Consider the following 16,369-nt stretch of genomic DNA (forward strand, 5'->3'; position numbering starts at 1 on the left):
TGGATCCAAGCGAACGAATCAGCAACGGAGAACACTGTCTCTTCCGCCCGACGGCCGAGTGCAGTTGTGCAAGAAGACGGCGGGCACGCTTTCCTTTCTTCTCGCCTGGCTGTGCGCACAAGGCCGGCCTCTCCTCCGCGCAGCGTCTCTCTCCGCGGGGACTGATCTCCTGCTCTCCCGCCTCCAGGTGAGTGGCGCCCGGGTCTCTGCTGTTCACTGCGGCCGCGGTGCGGGTTTCTAAAGCGGGTTTCCAGTGAGGAAGTGATCGCCCGCCGATCCGGTGAGACGACGCACCGCTCGCCCGCCGCCGCTTCACCCCCAGACGGAAAACGAGCAAATAACACAATAAAGACCCGCAACTGGCGCTTGTTTTGTGCGGCTGTAATTCGTGCGCTTGTGCGTTTTCGCGGCCGAGGGGCGGATGTTTGATTGACGGGTCGCCGCGGCGGGGGTGTGTGTGTGGGGGGTGTTTTCCTTAATTAAAAGGCTTCCTCTCCGTGTTAATTGATGCACGGAGTGATACCTCAGCCCGTGCACGTTTGGTCACTCCGCCGTGCTCCGCTGGCCCGAGCGGTGGGGGGCTGTGTCGGTGTTGTGAGCGCTGTTTATGGCGCCCCTTTGTTCGCTTTACCCAGACAAAGATGTCCCCGAGGGGCCGGCAGGAGAGCGCACTTTCTCCGCAAACCCCCGCAATAAGACGCGGGCTGCGCGCACAATCTGCCGCTCCGATGAGGGTTTTATTATCATCCACTTTGCCGGATCCCAAATCCACACAGACCCTGATTTACTCGCATCACTGATTTGCACCAATTAGGTTGCGCACTTACTGGCCAAATTGTGTGTTGCTAGTTAGCTGCCATTTTTGTATTTAATAAAATGCATTTGTTATAAATTGTTTGTTTGTGAAGGGCGGTTTGCCTTCTTCCTCTTGAGGCGACTCTAGTGTCAAGGAAGGAACTTTTGCTCTCGCTTTCATGGGTCCCTGCAATCTCGGATGCATGCAAACTTCTCATTGAGTCAAATGTGATGTTGCTCTCTTGAAGGATGCAAGGCAACAGAGGGCCCCGTCCCGACCAGCAGAACCACGGACCCCTGAGACCCCCACACATGCATGAGCACCAGAAACAGGGGCCCAACGCCAACAGCAATGGACAGCACGCCGAGACCAGTGACCAGAAAAGTAAGACCACCGTGTATGGATTATCCGCCCCACAATGACTATCTCCATTGTGAAGTGTGTGTGTTCACTGTACGTTGTCTATTTCAGACTCCGGGCTGACGATCGATCTGCAGAACTTCAGGAAGCCCGGGGAGAAGGTGTACACCCAGCGCAGCCGACTGTTCGTGGGGAACCTGCCGGCTGGCGTGACCGAAGAGGAGATCGAGAAACTCTTCTCAAAGTATGGGAAGCCATCGGAGATCTTCATCAACAAGGAGCGCAGCTTTGGCTTTATCAGACTGGTGAGTCAGATGCTTCTAATGAGACGGGACTAGTCCACCTTAATATGCGTGTCTGTATTAATGTGTCCTTTATAGGGTTGGCAGATTCAGGGAAACCCATCAATGTACAATTGCTACATATTTTGTGGTTTACAAGTGGGAAGTTAATCCAGGCCGTGGTGTTGGTTACTCAATTTAAAGACCACATTTTTTGTATTTTGCTATATTTGTGAATTGCAAATCACACACCTAAATTGAATTTATTTTGAAATATTCCAAAGTGTCTTATGACAGATGTGATTGTGTAATTCGCATTGTAACGCATGGTTTGGTGGGTCAATGTTTTGATTTGTTCTTAAAATCTTTAGTATGTGAGCCTCGTATGCAGCTTGAAGTCTTAATATTCTCTGAAATGTGAAGTCTGATGGATTAAGGGCTTCTCAGTTTGGGTGTTGAGTACCTTTAAAATAAAAAGCCTTTTACTACCAGCCCTTCCTTTGCATAACTGGAGTAATGCATGCATTACCGCAACACTGTATATTCTCCCCAAATTAAAATGCTCCTTTTCATGTTCAACAAACTCATTATATTTTCCCAGGAAACCAAAACCATGGCTGAGATCGCCAAAGCCGAGCTGGACGACACCCCGTTCAGAGGCCGGCAGCTGCGCGTCCGGTTCGCCACCCACGGAGCCGCCCTCACGGTCAAGAACCTGCCCCAGTTCATCTCCAACGAGCTGCTCGAGGAGGCCTTCTCGATATTTGGCCAGGTGGAGAGGGCCATCGTGATCGTGGATGACCGGGGAAGGCCAACTGGAAAGGGCATCGTGGAATTCACTGCCAAGCCTGCGGCCCGGAAAGCCCTGGACAGATGTGCTGACGGTGCCTTCCTGTTGACTGCGTGAGCGGCTGCTTACTTCCGGTTTTCAATTCACGAGGCTTTAATTGAAAAGTGTTGTATTGACTTAGATTGTATTGGATTGAGAATATGATTTAGTTGTGATGTTACGAGAAGATTGAAATTCGGACGACTGTAGATCACTTGGCTCACTTGTTCTTAAATTCTTGTCCGAAGGCATTGGCTGGGAGTGTGATGTCCAGGTGCCGCTTCCGCTTTAGAAACTAAGTTCAGGTGTACTTTTAAGCGGTTCTTGCAGAGTATCCGCACATGTACGTTTGTTTTTAAGATCGCGTGTGCTGTTGTGTAGAGTTGGTGATGCATGTTAACGGCCTGTTGTGTGCTTGTCGCTCCAGCTTCCCCAGACCTGTGACTGTGGAGCCGATGGAGCAGTGTGATGAAGATGAGGGTCTGCCCGAAAAAGTGATCAATAAAAACCAGCATTTCCACAAGTGAGTATCGGTGACCGTTCACGACCATCGCGTCTCGAGCAGCATTGCTGTCGCTGCAGCTCCCACTGTAAGTGTGATTCAAGACACAGAATAATGGAGCTGATTGATGGTAAAGGTTGAGTGTCCTCCCCAGGGAGAGGGAGCAGCCCCCGCGCTTTGCCCAGCCTGGCACCTTCGAGTACGAGTACGCCATGCGCTGGAAGGCCCTGATCGACATGGAGAAGCAGCAGTACGAGCAGGTGGAGAGGAACATCAAAGACGCCAAGGAGAAACTGGAGGCCGAGATGGAGGCGGCACGCCACGAGCACCAGGTCATGATGATGCGGCAAGGTGGGTCAGCCTGTGCATCCGAGAGCAGCATTGAGAGACCTGGGCTTCGGGGGTCCCCGGCCCTCGACGTTGGTTCCCGCGTGAGACCACGTGTTTCTCTCCTCCCCGCAGACCTGATCCGGCGCCAGGAGGAGCTGCGCAGGATGGAGGAGCTGCACAACCAGGAGCTGCAGAAGCGCAAGCAGATGGAGCTGCGCCAGGAGGAGGAGCGGCGCCGGCGGGAGGACGACATGAGGATGCAGCACGAGGACATGATGAGACGGCAGCAGGAGGGCTTCAAGGGCAGCTTCCCTGAGAGCGTGAGTCTTGCCGCCCGACGGTCTCCTTCCACGGGATCTGGTTCAGGAAGACAGAGATCACGCAACAACAGTTGGTCGTGTCTTGTTTGAAGCCTCGTCCTCATGGGATGTTTTTTTTCTCCTTTAGAGAGAGCAGGAGATCCGGATGCACATGGCAGGTACGTGGATCTCCTTGGGGTCTCGGTTTGGATGCTCTTCTCCTTCACAGCGCAAGTCTGAAGGTTCTGCTTTCTTCTAGGACAAGGCATGGGGATGAACAGGAATGCGATCGGCGGGAACGCGGCGCCACCTGGAGCTCCCAACATCCCCCCCGAAGGAGCGCCGCTCATGGTAATGTCACAGTCTCCGCAATCCTCCATAAGCCAGACGTTTGAATCGCTTTGCAGGTGAAATAGGATGTCTGAGCCACTTTATTAGTTCATCACCACATCGTGGCGGCTACTTCAGTGAAATGGTTCGATTTGGCTACTTGATTTCCAACCCGTCGTTTGATTGGGATTTTAATTACTATTCCATTTAATTTGAGTTTCTTGTTTGTCAGCATCGTCGAAGAAAATGAGTTGAAGATCTCAAAGTTCTGTAAAACGAGAGGAAAGCGCAACGCAGCGCTGCAGTTGTTCATTGGTGACGCTTATGTTCAGAGAATTACAAGACGTGGGACTGTGGTGCTGTGATGTGGTGCATCTTCCTTCATTAAACCAGTATTCACAGATTCAGCACCATGATTTGTGGAACATTCATTTATTAACCTGGAGCTTATGTAACTGCCTTCTAATTGATTTTGTATTGATTGGATAGATGTGATTCCTTTTAATGCCCATTTTATTTGTGTATATATGTGCCTGTGTGTGTGGTATACACTCATACTCCAGTAGGGAAATAGTCCTAAAATTGCCTCATCTAGTGCAAATTGAAAAGGCAAATTAACGATTTGATTCTTGTTTCCATGTGTTGACCTGAAATACCAACCTCTTCCCTCCTGTTTTTTCCTCCGGCGCCCCAGCAGCACAATGAGCGCTTCCCTATGGGCGGCCCCATGGAGGCGGCGGGCAACAGCGCCCTCCCCGGAGCACCAGGCGGGTTCCCCCGAGGACCCCCGGGCGGTGCCGACTACGGCCCCAACAAGCGCCGAAAGTATTGAGAACTGCTCCGATTTCCTACGTGATTTTTTTTTTTTTTTTTTTTTTTTTTATATAAACTCTCACAGTACCGTTTTTTAATGATGATGCACATCGTGCGGCAGTCGCAGCGTTTTGTTTTTCCGAATTCTGCCCTGGGATTTTATTTTTTTAGAGCCAGTTTGAGTCCCGCACCGGCGCCTTTCTCTCGGACCGCTGGAGTGCGGTGCGTTTGTAAGCCCTATGTTTAAAGACCACAGTGCTGTTTGGACCCCAACCGACTCGCTGTTGATTTATGCACCTTTTTTATTTTGTATATTAACAGTAGTATAGAGTAAGACACTTACGCATTTCTTTTGGTTTCCTTGTTAGTTTCAATCTCTCAAATCTGCTGTTCATTGCGTCTCAATAAATTATTAAAATGCCAGTAATTTTATTTATTTTCTTTGGGTGGAGGGGGGGGTTGCGCTTTTGGTAGAATTACTTTGGTTTTGTGCTGATCTCCTTTAAACTTATACGTTTGACTATTTTAAAACAAAGCCAGAATTAAGGGAAGATGTGAAGTTATATTGTAATCTATACTGTGAGGTCACAATTGTGAAAATGGAACCAACCTGGATTGGTCGGCAACGTTAGTGTTTGGTCTGCAGATGGTGCTGGAGCTCAATACACTGGACTGCTTGTTCACAGAGAACTTGAGTTTTCATTTCTATAACTCGTTTAATTAAAAAAATCAGTTGGGAATGATTTATTCTGCTGTACAACAAAATCCTAGGTTATGAAAGATTAGAATGACACGATGGCAAAGGGATCTAAACACAAGTGAATTGAACCAACACAAAGTTCAGGGTTTGGCTGCGGGAGAAAAGTGTTGATGGCCAATAATGTGAGGTCTTGCCTTCGTCAAACTGGGGCTGAAATCAACGAATGGGTGTTCAAGTTGGCGACTGTTTTAAATACAATGTCCTGCAGTTTGCACACTTGCACATGTACAACAACCAAGGTGTTGTGATGTAGACTTTGAAGCAACTCGGAGGCCCAGCGGCTACTCGGTACACGTCCCAGTTTGGGTCGATTCCCCTGGGTGGGGAGGAGTTGGGTTCGCTGTGCTGTGATCTGTGGATTCTATAAAGCGGGACCCCACTCTGTGAGGAGAAATGTTGCATCTCTATCCCTGCAATGTTGAGCGTCCCTCGGCGTGGAGGGCCGAGTGGGGAGGCTTTTCAACAGCAGAAGCGATCATGCGTTTCTATTGGTGTTTCTTCCAGCAGATGTGAAGCCGGTTCTCTCTGGGGCTTTTTTCTTTCCAGCATTGTGTCCACAAGGGTTCTGATGAATAAAAATAAAAATGTTGTCCAAAGAGCCCACACCGTGCAGTTATGAGTTGTGCTGTTGTGTTTTTCCATGTTGATTTGCTCACCTGACGGACTCCTCTACGTTCCGGTTTTCTTTCACCGATATTTCCTGCCATGCGGTGCATTTCAGAGTGCTGGAGAAATCCGCTGTCTCTTCGCCGCTTATGACTCTGTGTGTCAAGTCGCTCTACACAATAAAGGGAAGTGGAAGGCTTTAGTTTCAGTTGGGTGTTTTTATTCTGCATAGATAAGTCACTTTTGTACTCTATAAGGTACAGCAAATGTTGGAAATGGCTCCCAGCTTGGAGCTATGCATCCTCTCAGGCTAAAGACACATCCATCTCCTGTAACCTCCTTCCCTGGAAACCTCACTCCCACTGCTGTGAGCACAACCTGTCGATGTGTCTGAAGGTGCACGAGAGCGATTTCCAGCATTTGCTGTGGCTTCTACAAGTATCCTGTTTGTGTTCATGTGCAGGAGCTCTGGGTCACCCTCAGTCTCCAGCAGTGTCACTGGGACTTGGCCTGCATAGAGCACGCATGTCTATGTATGTTTGCTGGGTCTCAGTATATTCATGGGACCAAAGTTTTGATTAATGAGTTAGAACACATATAGCAATGAAGCATTGTACCCATTATTTCTGCCTTATTTAAGCAGTACAATGTTTCTTACCAGAAGGGCAATTACATTTCTGGACTTTTGTTCTCCCTCACCATGCTGTGAATTAAAGGTACACTTTGTAAATGGGATTTGAGAGTGGAGATCCATGCCTTCTTGGAGCAAACCTGTTCATACCTGATCAGAGAGAAGTCTGGTCCTTGCACTGAGAGTGTCTATCCACAGTAATAGTGAGGAGGCCGTATCATTTTAAGGTAACAATATTAAAGTGCCAGGTCAGTGCAAATCTAGAAAAGACTCCTTTTAATTTTCCACATTTTGGGATCAATTTACTGTAGCTCAGTCTGGTACTACTGCTATAAATAGAGGTTACAGAGATCCGGGTTCATACTGTGCTGTGTGTAAGTCTTCAGAAAACCGCATTGATGCTGAAAGTCATCTGTTCTGTTTGATTTAGAGTTTTATGTCCCTTCTGTTGTGATTCTTATGTTAGTCATGCCAAATATAGACTAGAAAATACAATGTGCAGTATTCCCAGCCTTGCTAAGGTCACATGGCTTGTCAGTCCAGTGAGGAACGGGGCTTTGGACATTTGGGTTCTGCAACACAAGGATGATCTGATCTTCTCATGAAGGGGCCAGTTGGCAGAGGTTAAGCCTTCAGACTCCAGTGTCACACCTACCTGTTATATTGTGGTATATTTGTCCAAGTCTTAAGGGTTTGTTGCATTTGTCACTAGTCCCTTAGGGGTTAATTTTTGTGTTTCTGTACTAAACCCCTAGTAAGCCAGACTTTAACACCCACAATATAATGGTAACAATTCTGCATTGTTTTACTGCTCTGTCCTAGTTTTATAATCCTCCTGTTGGAGGGCGTGTGTGCCTATCTGACATGCATTAAAAGCAACATCACAATGGAAGTGATTTGTCCCACAACATTTTTTCTCTCCAGCCACAATATTAATCAGCGCACTGAAATCTGAGGGAAGAAAAGTACCTTATTTCCGAGGAGAATACAAGGAATCGAGTTTCCATCCAGATCTGCTAACTCCACATCCACCGCCTGCTTCAGTAATTTGCAGAATCTGAAGGACTGGTCACTCGTTACATCGAACATAATGATGCACCCGTCTGCCTCTCGGTAAAAAGCCCTAGTAAATGGTAAAGTGTTCTCTTGCCCTGAGGAGATAAACCGTAATAACAAATAATATAATACAGGATTATTTCACCGCTTGCTTCAGTGCAAATCGCATTGCTTTACTATCAGACAAAGCGTTTCATTATATCTTCATTATTGGTGAATAGGCAGGACAAGTTTATTCTTTAACTCACTGGAATAGTCACAAACTTTCCTTCGATACCTGATCCTACTGCCAAGTGGCTCCAGTTTGCATATACTGAGCCATTAGCCTGTAAACTACACTCCCACGGGCGAAAGTAAAGCGGAATTACTCTTCGAGATACAGTTTAGAGAGACAGTTGGTTAAAAACAGGTAAACATTAACTCCCATTCAGATGACAAGGTTTTAAAAACAGACTTTTGGAATCAAAACCAATGAAAGAAAAGTTAGGATTGACCACTTATCATCCCTAAAGCAGTAGACGTTTCAAAATATATATTTGTGACAGGGTTTGTTTTCATAATAGTTTTTCACAATAAAATGGAGCTTGAAATATATTACACTACTGGAGTAATTGATAAACTGAAGATCGTACCTTGTATATCCCAGAACTGCAGTCTTACTATCTGATCGCTGGACCATTCAATCTTTTTCATGGCAAAGTCCACTATGCAGAGAGATTGAAAGAAACTGATTAAAATCTAATATATATATATATATATATATATATATATACATATATATACGAAGTAGGTGCATTGACTACATTTTAGATTAGTAATGTCATTGATAATAGTGCACATACCTCCAATAGTGACCTTGTAACCATCAGTAAAATGTCCCTGAACATATCGTTGAACAAAAGCTGTTTTACCAACTTTTGATTGGCCAACAACCAGCACCTTGAACAGCTGTTCCTGAGGCATCAGCACAGGGCGTTCATCGATCTCCAAGTATCCGGATAAACCTTACAAAAAAGTACACCAATAAACATATACAGGTCCTCTTTAATGTAGTCTTTTCCAGGTAAACCTTAACTGTGCTTAAATTAAACTGATGACTCCAAAGTTCAGTCCTTCCTTCACTGCCGGGTTTGGTCTTTGGAACGACTATTAAAATGCCTCCCCAGCTCACTACACAATGCCAATCTCAAAACCTCTCCTCTCTTGAAATATAACACCCTTAAGTGAGCTGGTTTCTGTTAGTGTTCCTGTTTTCACCTGCGATCGATGCGAAAAGAGAACTGAGGTTGAGCTGGCGGTGAACTGAACTGAACTGAAGACAGGCCGACGCAGGTTGGGGAGTTCCCGCTTCCTCTTGCAGTGCTGAGCTCTGGACACGAGCTTTGGCACACCTTTCTCATTGAGCTGATAGACGTGTAATGATCCATACTGACTCCCTGAATGCTCTTAGTGAAGAACAATGGGTGGCATTTTGCAGAGGTGGCTCATACAACAGGAACCCATTAAGGAGATAATCACTAGAAATTATAATATTCAAACAAATGCTTTATGCTCCTGTCCTATGACAAGGCCACGCTTGCAAAGGGCAGGGACTCTAGCTGAGGTCTCCAGCGAGGAGAAGACTGCTAGCAGACGCTGCACAGCAACAGCAGGCAGCCATGACTATCTCTCCGATTCCTGTCCTGCTCTCTCCTTCCTCTTAGTGTGCACCTGCACGTCATTGCTTCCCTAATCCCTCTAACCTCATCTCCCTGCCTCTCCCCTCCTCCTCCCTCTCCTCTATTCCCCTCTCTGGAGGCCTGTGGAACTGCCACTCAGCTTCCAACAAGGCTGACTTCATCTCCACATTTGCCTCCCACCAGTCTCTGGATTTCCTCACTCTCACTGAGACATGGATCTCCCCTGAGAACTCAACCACCCCTGCTGCCCTATCCTCTCTGCTTGTTCTGTCCCACTCCCCCTGTCCTACCGGGCGGGGAGTAGGAACAGGGCTCCTGCTCTCCCCTTCTGTCCTCTTCTCTGTCCCTCCCTTCTCTCCTCTATCACGACTAACAGCTTTGAATTCCTCGCAGTGTTACTCACCTCTCCCTCTCACCTCTACCGCCCTCCATGAACTCGACTTTCTTCTCTCCTCCCTCCCCTTGCTGTCCTCACCTACTATCCTCCTGGGAGACTCCAACCCTTCCCACTGTGCCGGACTTCTTCCTCTCCTTCACTCCATTAACTTCTCTCTCTCCCCGTCTCCCCCCACTCACAGGGCAGGCCGCCAGCTAGACCTCATCTTCTCTATAGGCTGCTCCCCTTCGACACTCTCCATGACACCCCTGGACATCTCAGACCACCACTTCATCTCCTTCTCCCTTTCTCTCCTCTGCAATCTGATCCTCTGCAATCCGGCTTCCGCACAGCTCACTCCACTGAGACGGCTCTCCTGGCAGTCACTGACTCCCTCAGCTGTGCTCGGGCACCTCCCTCTCCTTAGTCCTCATCCTCCTTGATCTCTCCGCAGCATTTGACACCGTCGATCACTCCATCCTCCTCTCCTGCCTCGCTGACCTTGGAATCTCTGTGACTGCTCTCACCTGGTTCTCCTCCTACCTCAGCGACTGGACCTACCAAGTGACATGACGAGGTTCCTCATCCACCCCCCAACCCCAAGGCTCCATCCTGGGCCCCCTGCTGTTCTCTCTCTACACTCGCTCCCATCGCATCCCATGATTTCTCATACCACTTCTATGCTGAAGACGCCCAGATCTTCCTGTCTTTTCCCTCATCCGATACCCTCATCCCCTCTTGCATCTCTTCCTGCTTGTCTGCTATCTCCGCCTGGATGCACTTGTACCACCTCAAGCTCAACCTCTCCAAATCTGATCTCCTCTTTTCGCCCCCTTCTTCCTCACCTTCTGCTAATCACTCCATCTCGATCCCCTTGGAATCTTCGACACTGTCTCCCTCTTCTTCTGCTAAGAACCTAGGAGTCACCCTCGATCCAGTGCTCTCCTACACTCAGCACATCAGATTCTCTCTGCCCCGTTTCACACACGCTACTCCACTCCGCTCCCTCCACTGGCTCCCAATAGCGGCACGCATTCAGCACTGACACTGACCCTCACCTACCGCTGTCTCACCACACTGCACCAAGCTACCTTCAGTCACTCGTCTCTCCATACATCCCCTCCAGACCACTGCGCTCCTCCAGTGCCAGAAGACTAACTCTGCCTCCTCTCCACTCTCCTTCCTCCAGAGCCGCTCCTTCTCATCCCTGGACCCTAAGTGGTGGAACGACCTTCCCACCGAAGTCAAAACAATAGAGTCTATCAAAACACATCTTTCCAGACTCTACTTGTAATTTAGTCCTTTACTGTCCTGTAAGAAAGCACTTTACAATGTTTTGTCATATGTCTTGCCTTCCGTTACTAGTACTAGGAAGTCGTTTTGTCACCAGGGCTGGGAGCCGGGTGGTCCGCGGGAACATCTGCATTGGCTGAGTGGTCTGCGGCAAAGAGACTTTGAGAAACTTTGATCTGAGACAAGATGTTGAAACTGGTAAATACAGTCGCATACTGTGGGTTTGTCTTTATAGGGTTAACATATCAGAGTGTCGCAGCCAGAGCCCAGACCTCAATCCAATCAAACATTTGTGGCAGGACTTGAAGACTGCTGTCCATCGACGCTCCCACAAGACCTGGACAGAGCTGGAACAGTTTTGTAAAGAAGATCAGTGAAATATCGCCAAATCCAGGTGGTCAAAGATCCCAACAGACTCACAGCTGGAACTGCTGCCAAAGATGCTTCAGACAAAGTATCAACTCAGGGGGGAGGACACTTATTCAATCACATTTCAGTTTTGTATTTTAAACATGGAAACAAAATCTTAATTTAAAACACTGACAGCAAAATGTGAAAAATGTTAAAAGATTTAAAAAGTTACAATGTTGCAATATTTTAACTCTGAATGTTTATTAATAAAATACAGTCAGGACTCTTTGATAAGTACTCATGCACATTAAATACTATGAAAAGTATATTTAAAATTCAGTGTCAATGTACAGTTCCTAACGACCTGTGAAAATCCTCTAGTCAGACACACAAAACAACGTTAATGCTTTTCAAGTAAAACTATTTGTCACCGTTCTGCAATGTAAACAAAATAACACTGCAAATTGAGGTTTTACTTTTTCCAATTATCTGTCATCCGGAAAGGAACTGCAAGACAAACAGGTAAACAAATACATTTTAACATTCTTGATCTATTTTCCAAAAATTGCCCATTTTGATATTTCCATTGATATGTTAACAAATGTACCTTGATAGCAAATACAGCCTCACGAAACAAGTATAAAATAATGAATACAGAGACGGTTCAAGGCAATATTCTTAAAAATACATACATTCCTGTAGTAAAACTCCAGTTGCAGGGCGTGTGACAAGTCAAGCCTAAAAAGGCCATTAATACAGAATTCCCAGGTTTAACTTTCCCATTTCGTACTCTGACAGCATATCAGCTGAAATAGTATCTTGATTGATCGCTGCAGACTTTCATGGCAGCCATTTCACACAATTAACAGGGATAAAAACATGGAGTGTGTGTGTGTGTGTGTGTGTGTGTGTGTGTGCACGTGTGCGTACGTGTGCGTGTGCGCGTGTCACTTGGGCTTGACTCTCTTGCTGCTCTGCTGGTAGGCCTCTTCGGTCAGCTGGTAGCCCCAGTGCTGGAGTGTCAGCCGCACCGTGGGAGAGACCGCGTGGTTGTCCCAGCCGCAGCCTGAGTGCAGCACCTTGGTGAGGAGGTTGCTCCTCCAGCGCCCATTCGCCCCGGCACACTTCTCCCACCAGCCCACCTGGCGCGGGTCGTTGGCCGAGCGGCGGCCCTGGTAAAACCTGCACCGGAGGAGAGGAGTGACAGAGCAGATCCACTCGTCTTTCACTGAAACTCATCAGCTATACTGTATACTTCCTCAGAGGAGGGTCGTTATTAATCCAGTTACGGCTGAAATTGTAGGCTGTATATTCTTATTCAGATACTCTATATCTACTACTAAACAAGCGATGCTAATGATAGGGACATGAGACTGTACTGCCTGCATAGACTCACTTTCATTCCTCCTGAGCTCATTAATGAGTTAATTGAATGAATTAACAATCAAATATACAAGATAACTGCAATACAGTATGACTCCTTGTGAGAAACTTATCAAAACACTGAGCACTAAAGGGATCAGATTACGTTTGACACTGAAAAGTAAGAAACACACATTGTGATCTATAAATAACAGCAGTCACTGCTGTTTTATATGCAGTTTGCAATAACCACGGAGAACCAGTAGATGTCAGGAGTGCTTCACTCATTAATGATGGACCAATCAAAGGCAGAGACTCAGCACCTGAGATCATTAAATACAGATGCAAAGAAATAATGAAACAAATCTCAAAACGTTGGTCCCATTTACTGATTAACTGATGTTCTAAGTGATGCCCAGGTCAAAATATACTCAAGCACTAAAAATAATGCATTATACGTCTCATGTTAGCTTGCCTTGCGTATCAAATATTACTTATCTTGAAACTTTTACTTCAAAGTAACAGTTGATTTTCATAAGAATAAATACACCCATGTGTTTTCTCTTCCATATTTCCAGATCTGCATTAATATAATTGTTATCTAATTGCTTTCATTAAAAAAGCAACAACTGGAAACGATGTATAAAGTCGAGCTGATTTTAGATTTAGTTTGTGTTTGTTTTCTTCAGTAAAGGACCCTTTTCTGCCCTGGAATGCATCCCCTAAAGGCATCAAACTCCACAGCCTGTGTGACAGGCTCAGAATCTCGTTTTCCTCCGCAGGGCCACAGACCCCGCGATGAGCGGGTCGGCTGTATCTCAGCAACACAAGGTGCTCCATACCTACAGTACCACTGGAACCAGCCATAGGGGTCCTGAGGAGCAATCCACCCACTGCTCTCCCACATCTCCAGGCTGCCTCCACACTTCACCTTGTAAGCATTCACCATCGGCCTGTAGCTCGGAGAGGCCACCTGCAAGAGGCCATACTTCACACCCTGGCACAGTGAGTGGGAATACAGCTCTCAGAAGGAAGCACTGAGCTCCTCTAACGCAGTATCAGCAGGTTTACAACTTAGCTTTCTGTAGAAGACTAGCCTTCAGTAACAGTGGATGATTGCTGTATTATCTATAATAACTATTGGAGAGATTGCAGTTTATTAGCACCTGTTATTAATAACACCTTTTTTAATTACCTGTTTTTGGACATCAAGACCTTCCAGACAATCTTCTGGAAGCTCCTTCCACACATCGTTATAGCGCTGCTCTGTAAACAGAAATAAATCAGCAAAACTGCGAGGTTTAAGGGCGTTTTGCACAGCAGTAAACTGTTATTATGAGCTAGATCACACAGACTTTCCATACCAGCCTCGCCAATAAGATGCCTTTATCTTGACATCAGCCCAGGAATTCCTCTCCGCTCTATCAGATGGTCACTGCTCTGACTTCTGCCACAGGGAGATTTATTCTGTAAGCTCTGGTCTAAACTGAGACTAAAACACACAGCAGAAGCCACAGCCTACAAAAACCTGAGACTCTGACCTCTTGTTGACAAATTATAGGTTAAGCCCCCCCTACGTGTCTACATGGACTCCTCACTCTCCCCATCCAGACAATGTGGGGAAGCAATAAAAACACAACTGCGCTGACCTGGGCTGTCTCACCTCTCACCTGGATTGATGAACCCACCCCTGGCTGGTGCTGGAGCCAGAGCCCCTCGTGATGTGATGTGATGGGGGTGAAACGGGAGAGGAGGAGCAGAGTGATTCAAGGACTCATGTCTCCAGCACAGACAGGGGACAGTTTGAGTTTGTTGTGTCGTGGCATCAGAGACGAGTGCCGACTGGAGTCAATCTGAAATAGCTGTGCTGCTCATGACAGGAGTTGGAAACATGACAGAATGGCGATTGATCCCCTGTGCCTCCCATTTTCACTCTTGGCTTTGTGCACAAGGAACCAGTCATGGTTACTGGATGCCCAGTTTGATTCAATTATGATGCAGCGAGCCCATCTGGACAGAAACGGCCTCATCGTGTCTGCGTAACGCGGTTGTTCTAACTCGCTTAAGGCACAGCGTTCGGCAAGACTACAATAAGCATGAAAACGCAACCGTTGATACATTTACTGGCAGTGCCAACTTTTAATAGAGCGACGCCCTGATTCATATCAAAGGACTTGTGTAAAGAAATACCGTTACACAGTCTGAAAAGGTCTGGAGAAGTTCTGAGCGGGACCACGAGCCCGGACACTTCCTAATACCAGACCCCACAGACAGACAGAGAGACCCCACAGGTAGCTTTCTAATTAAAATGATGTCAAGTTCAGGCTTTAAAATGTACCGTCACAGATTTATGTTGCAAAGAAGGCAAGATATTATTAGGATGTAATTTAACCGAGGGTCATCTCGTCCCAACTCTTTTGAGACACGCTATTATTGCCTGGAGCTTCGCTGGATAATTAGGGGCAGAGACGGAGGGAAAACAAATCATGGTGGTTAAAAATGAAAATTACTGCTTTTTACAATCTATGCCAGTGTCTTAATAACCTTGTCATCTCTCTTGGAAAACACGCTACGGGGGGGGGGGTGGGAGCTATTTCCATGCATAATAAAAATGATAATCTACAGATAAATAGAAGTTTTAGGAGCTTTACGCCCTAATATGTTATATGGATTCACAGAAGTCTCACGAGGCAGCGAAGTTTCATGGGCGTGACTATCCCCACAAAGTAAAGCAATTTTGACTGTGGTTTCATAAATATAGACAAATAAACTGCCATTAATAAATATCACTTTGGTTGATTGGAGATAAAGAAGCCACTGTGTTCCTTCAGTGACAATGAGACGTCTGTTTACTGGAGAACTTCGCATGGGCCCGAGACAGCGGTAAGCAGGGCAAAGTTGTGTAACAGTGTGTGTGTGCTGGATGTGTGGAAGGTGGAAAAGCAAATAAACAGACAACGATGTCAGATCCTTTTAAATAGAATTATGACCTAATGGAGCCTCTTGTATGAAAGGAATAATTATAGTAATACACTAAAAATCATAGTAATAATTACAAAAATGTCCACTATAATTACACTATGGGAGGAATAGAACTAGATGAAGTAACGCATGAGAAAGACCTAGGAGTCTACGTGGACTCCTCACTTTCTCCACCCAAACAATGTGGGGAAGCAATAAAAAAGGCAAACAGGATGTTAGGGTATATTGTCAAAATTGTAGAAATGAGAACAAGGGCATTGATGTTCAGACTGTACAATGCACTAGTTAGAGCTCATCTGGATACTGTGGACAGTTCTGGGCTCCACACTTCAAGAAAGATATCGCTGCTCTAGAGGCAGTTCAGAGGAGAGCAACCAGACTTATTCCAGGTCTGAAGGGAATGTCCTACTGAGAGACTGAGGACCTGAACCTTTTCACCCTGGAACAGAGGAGACTACGTGGGGACTTGATCCAAGTCTTCAAAATCATGAAAGGCATCGACCACATCAAACCAGAGGAGCTTTTCCAGATCAGCAGGGACACACGCACCCAGGGACACAAATGGAAATTGGGCTTCAAGGCATTCAAGACAGAAAACAGGAGACACTTCTTCACACAGAGAGGCGTCACAATCTGAACAAACTCCCCAGCGATGTGGCTGAAGAGACAATCTGGGATCATTCAAAAACAGACTGGATAGGATCCTTGATCACTTAGTTATTAATGGACACCA

At 46.5% G+C, this 16,369-nt stretch overlaps 2 protein-coding genes and 1 long non-coding RNA gene across 4 annotated transcripts; 1 reads left to right on the plus strand and 2 right to left on the minus strand.

Annotated features, from left to right (window-relative positions):
- The first annotated feature begins 26 nt into the window (after positions 1-26).
- nono (non-POU domain containing, octamer-binding) lies at positions 27-4,963 on the plus strand. Of its 2 annotated transcripts, none has more exons than XM_066714755.1 (10): positions 27-187; positions 1,044-1,180; positions 1,268-1,461; positions 2,039-2,340; positions 2,694-2,789; positions 2,923-3,119; positions 3,231-3,418; positions 3,546-3,576; positions 3,657-3,748; positions 4,425-4,963. In XM_066714755.1, exons 2-10 carry the CDS (start codon positions 1,045-1,047, stop codon positions 4,557-4,559), a joined length of 1,371 nt encoding a protein of 456 aa, XP_066570852.1. In that variant the 5' UTR covers positions 27-187; position 1,044; the 3' UTR covers positions 4,560-4,963. The 2 variants fall into 2 exon arrangements, with proteins under 2 accessions (XP_066570852.1, XP_066570853.1); XM_066714756.1 differs by having other exon boundaries at positions 33-187; positions 4,422-4,963.
- Positions 4,964-5,260: 297 nt separating this feature from the next.
- LOC136759748 (uncharacterized) lies at positions 5,261-8,939 on the minus strand. The gene is made up of 5 exons (XR_010820109.1): positions 8,436-8,939; positions 8,226-8,297; positions 7,507-7,688; positions 5,957-6,078; positions 5,261-5,865 (listed from the first exon to the last, which is right to left on the minus strand). It is a non-coding gene; the product is annotated as an uncharacterized LOC136759748 (long non-coding RNA).
- Positions 8,940-11,310: 2,371 nt separating this feature from the next.
- LOC136759658 (uncharacterized) lies at positions 11,311-14,040 on the minus strand (the record flags this gene model as incomplete). Its single annotated transcript, XM_066714623.1, has 4 exons — positions 11,311-12,474; positions 13,497-13,627; positions 13,850-13,920; positions 14,019-14,040. Coding segments are annotated over 4 exons (459 nt in total), but the record flags the coding sequence as incomplete, so codon positions are not given.
- Between the last annotated feature and the right edge of the window lie 2,329 nt (positions 14,041-16,369).

Source organism: Amia ocellicauda, chromosome 10, assembly GCF_036373705.1.
Source record: "Amia ocellicauda isolate fAmiCal2 chromosome 10, fAmiCal2.hap1, whole genome shotgun sequence".
In the NCBI taxonomy this organism is placed as follows: domain Eukaryota; kingdom Metazoa; phylum Chordata; class Actinopteri; order Amiiformes; family Amiidae; genus Amia; species Amia ocellicauda.

Bases quoted from the DNA above. Each gene is read 5' to 3' on its own strand.
- nono (XM_066714756.1), top strand. From the start codon at position 1,045: ATGCAAGGCAACAGAGGGCCCCGTCCCGACCAGCAGAACCACGGACCC. The intron at 1,462-2,038 runs GTGAGTCAGATG...ATATTTTCCCAG, and splicing joins GCTTTGGCTTTATCAGACTG to GAAACCAAAACCATGGCTGA. The intron at 3,749-4,421 runs GTAATGTCACAG...CCGGCGCCCCAG, and splicing joins CCGAAGGAGCGCCGCTCATG to CAGCACAATGAGCGCTTCCC.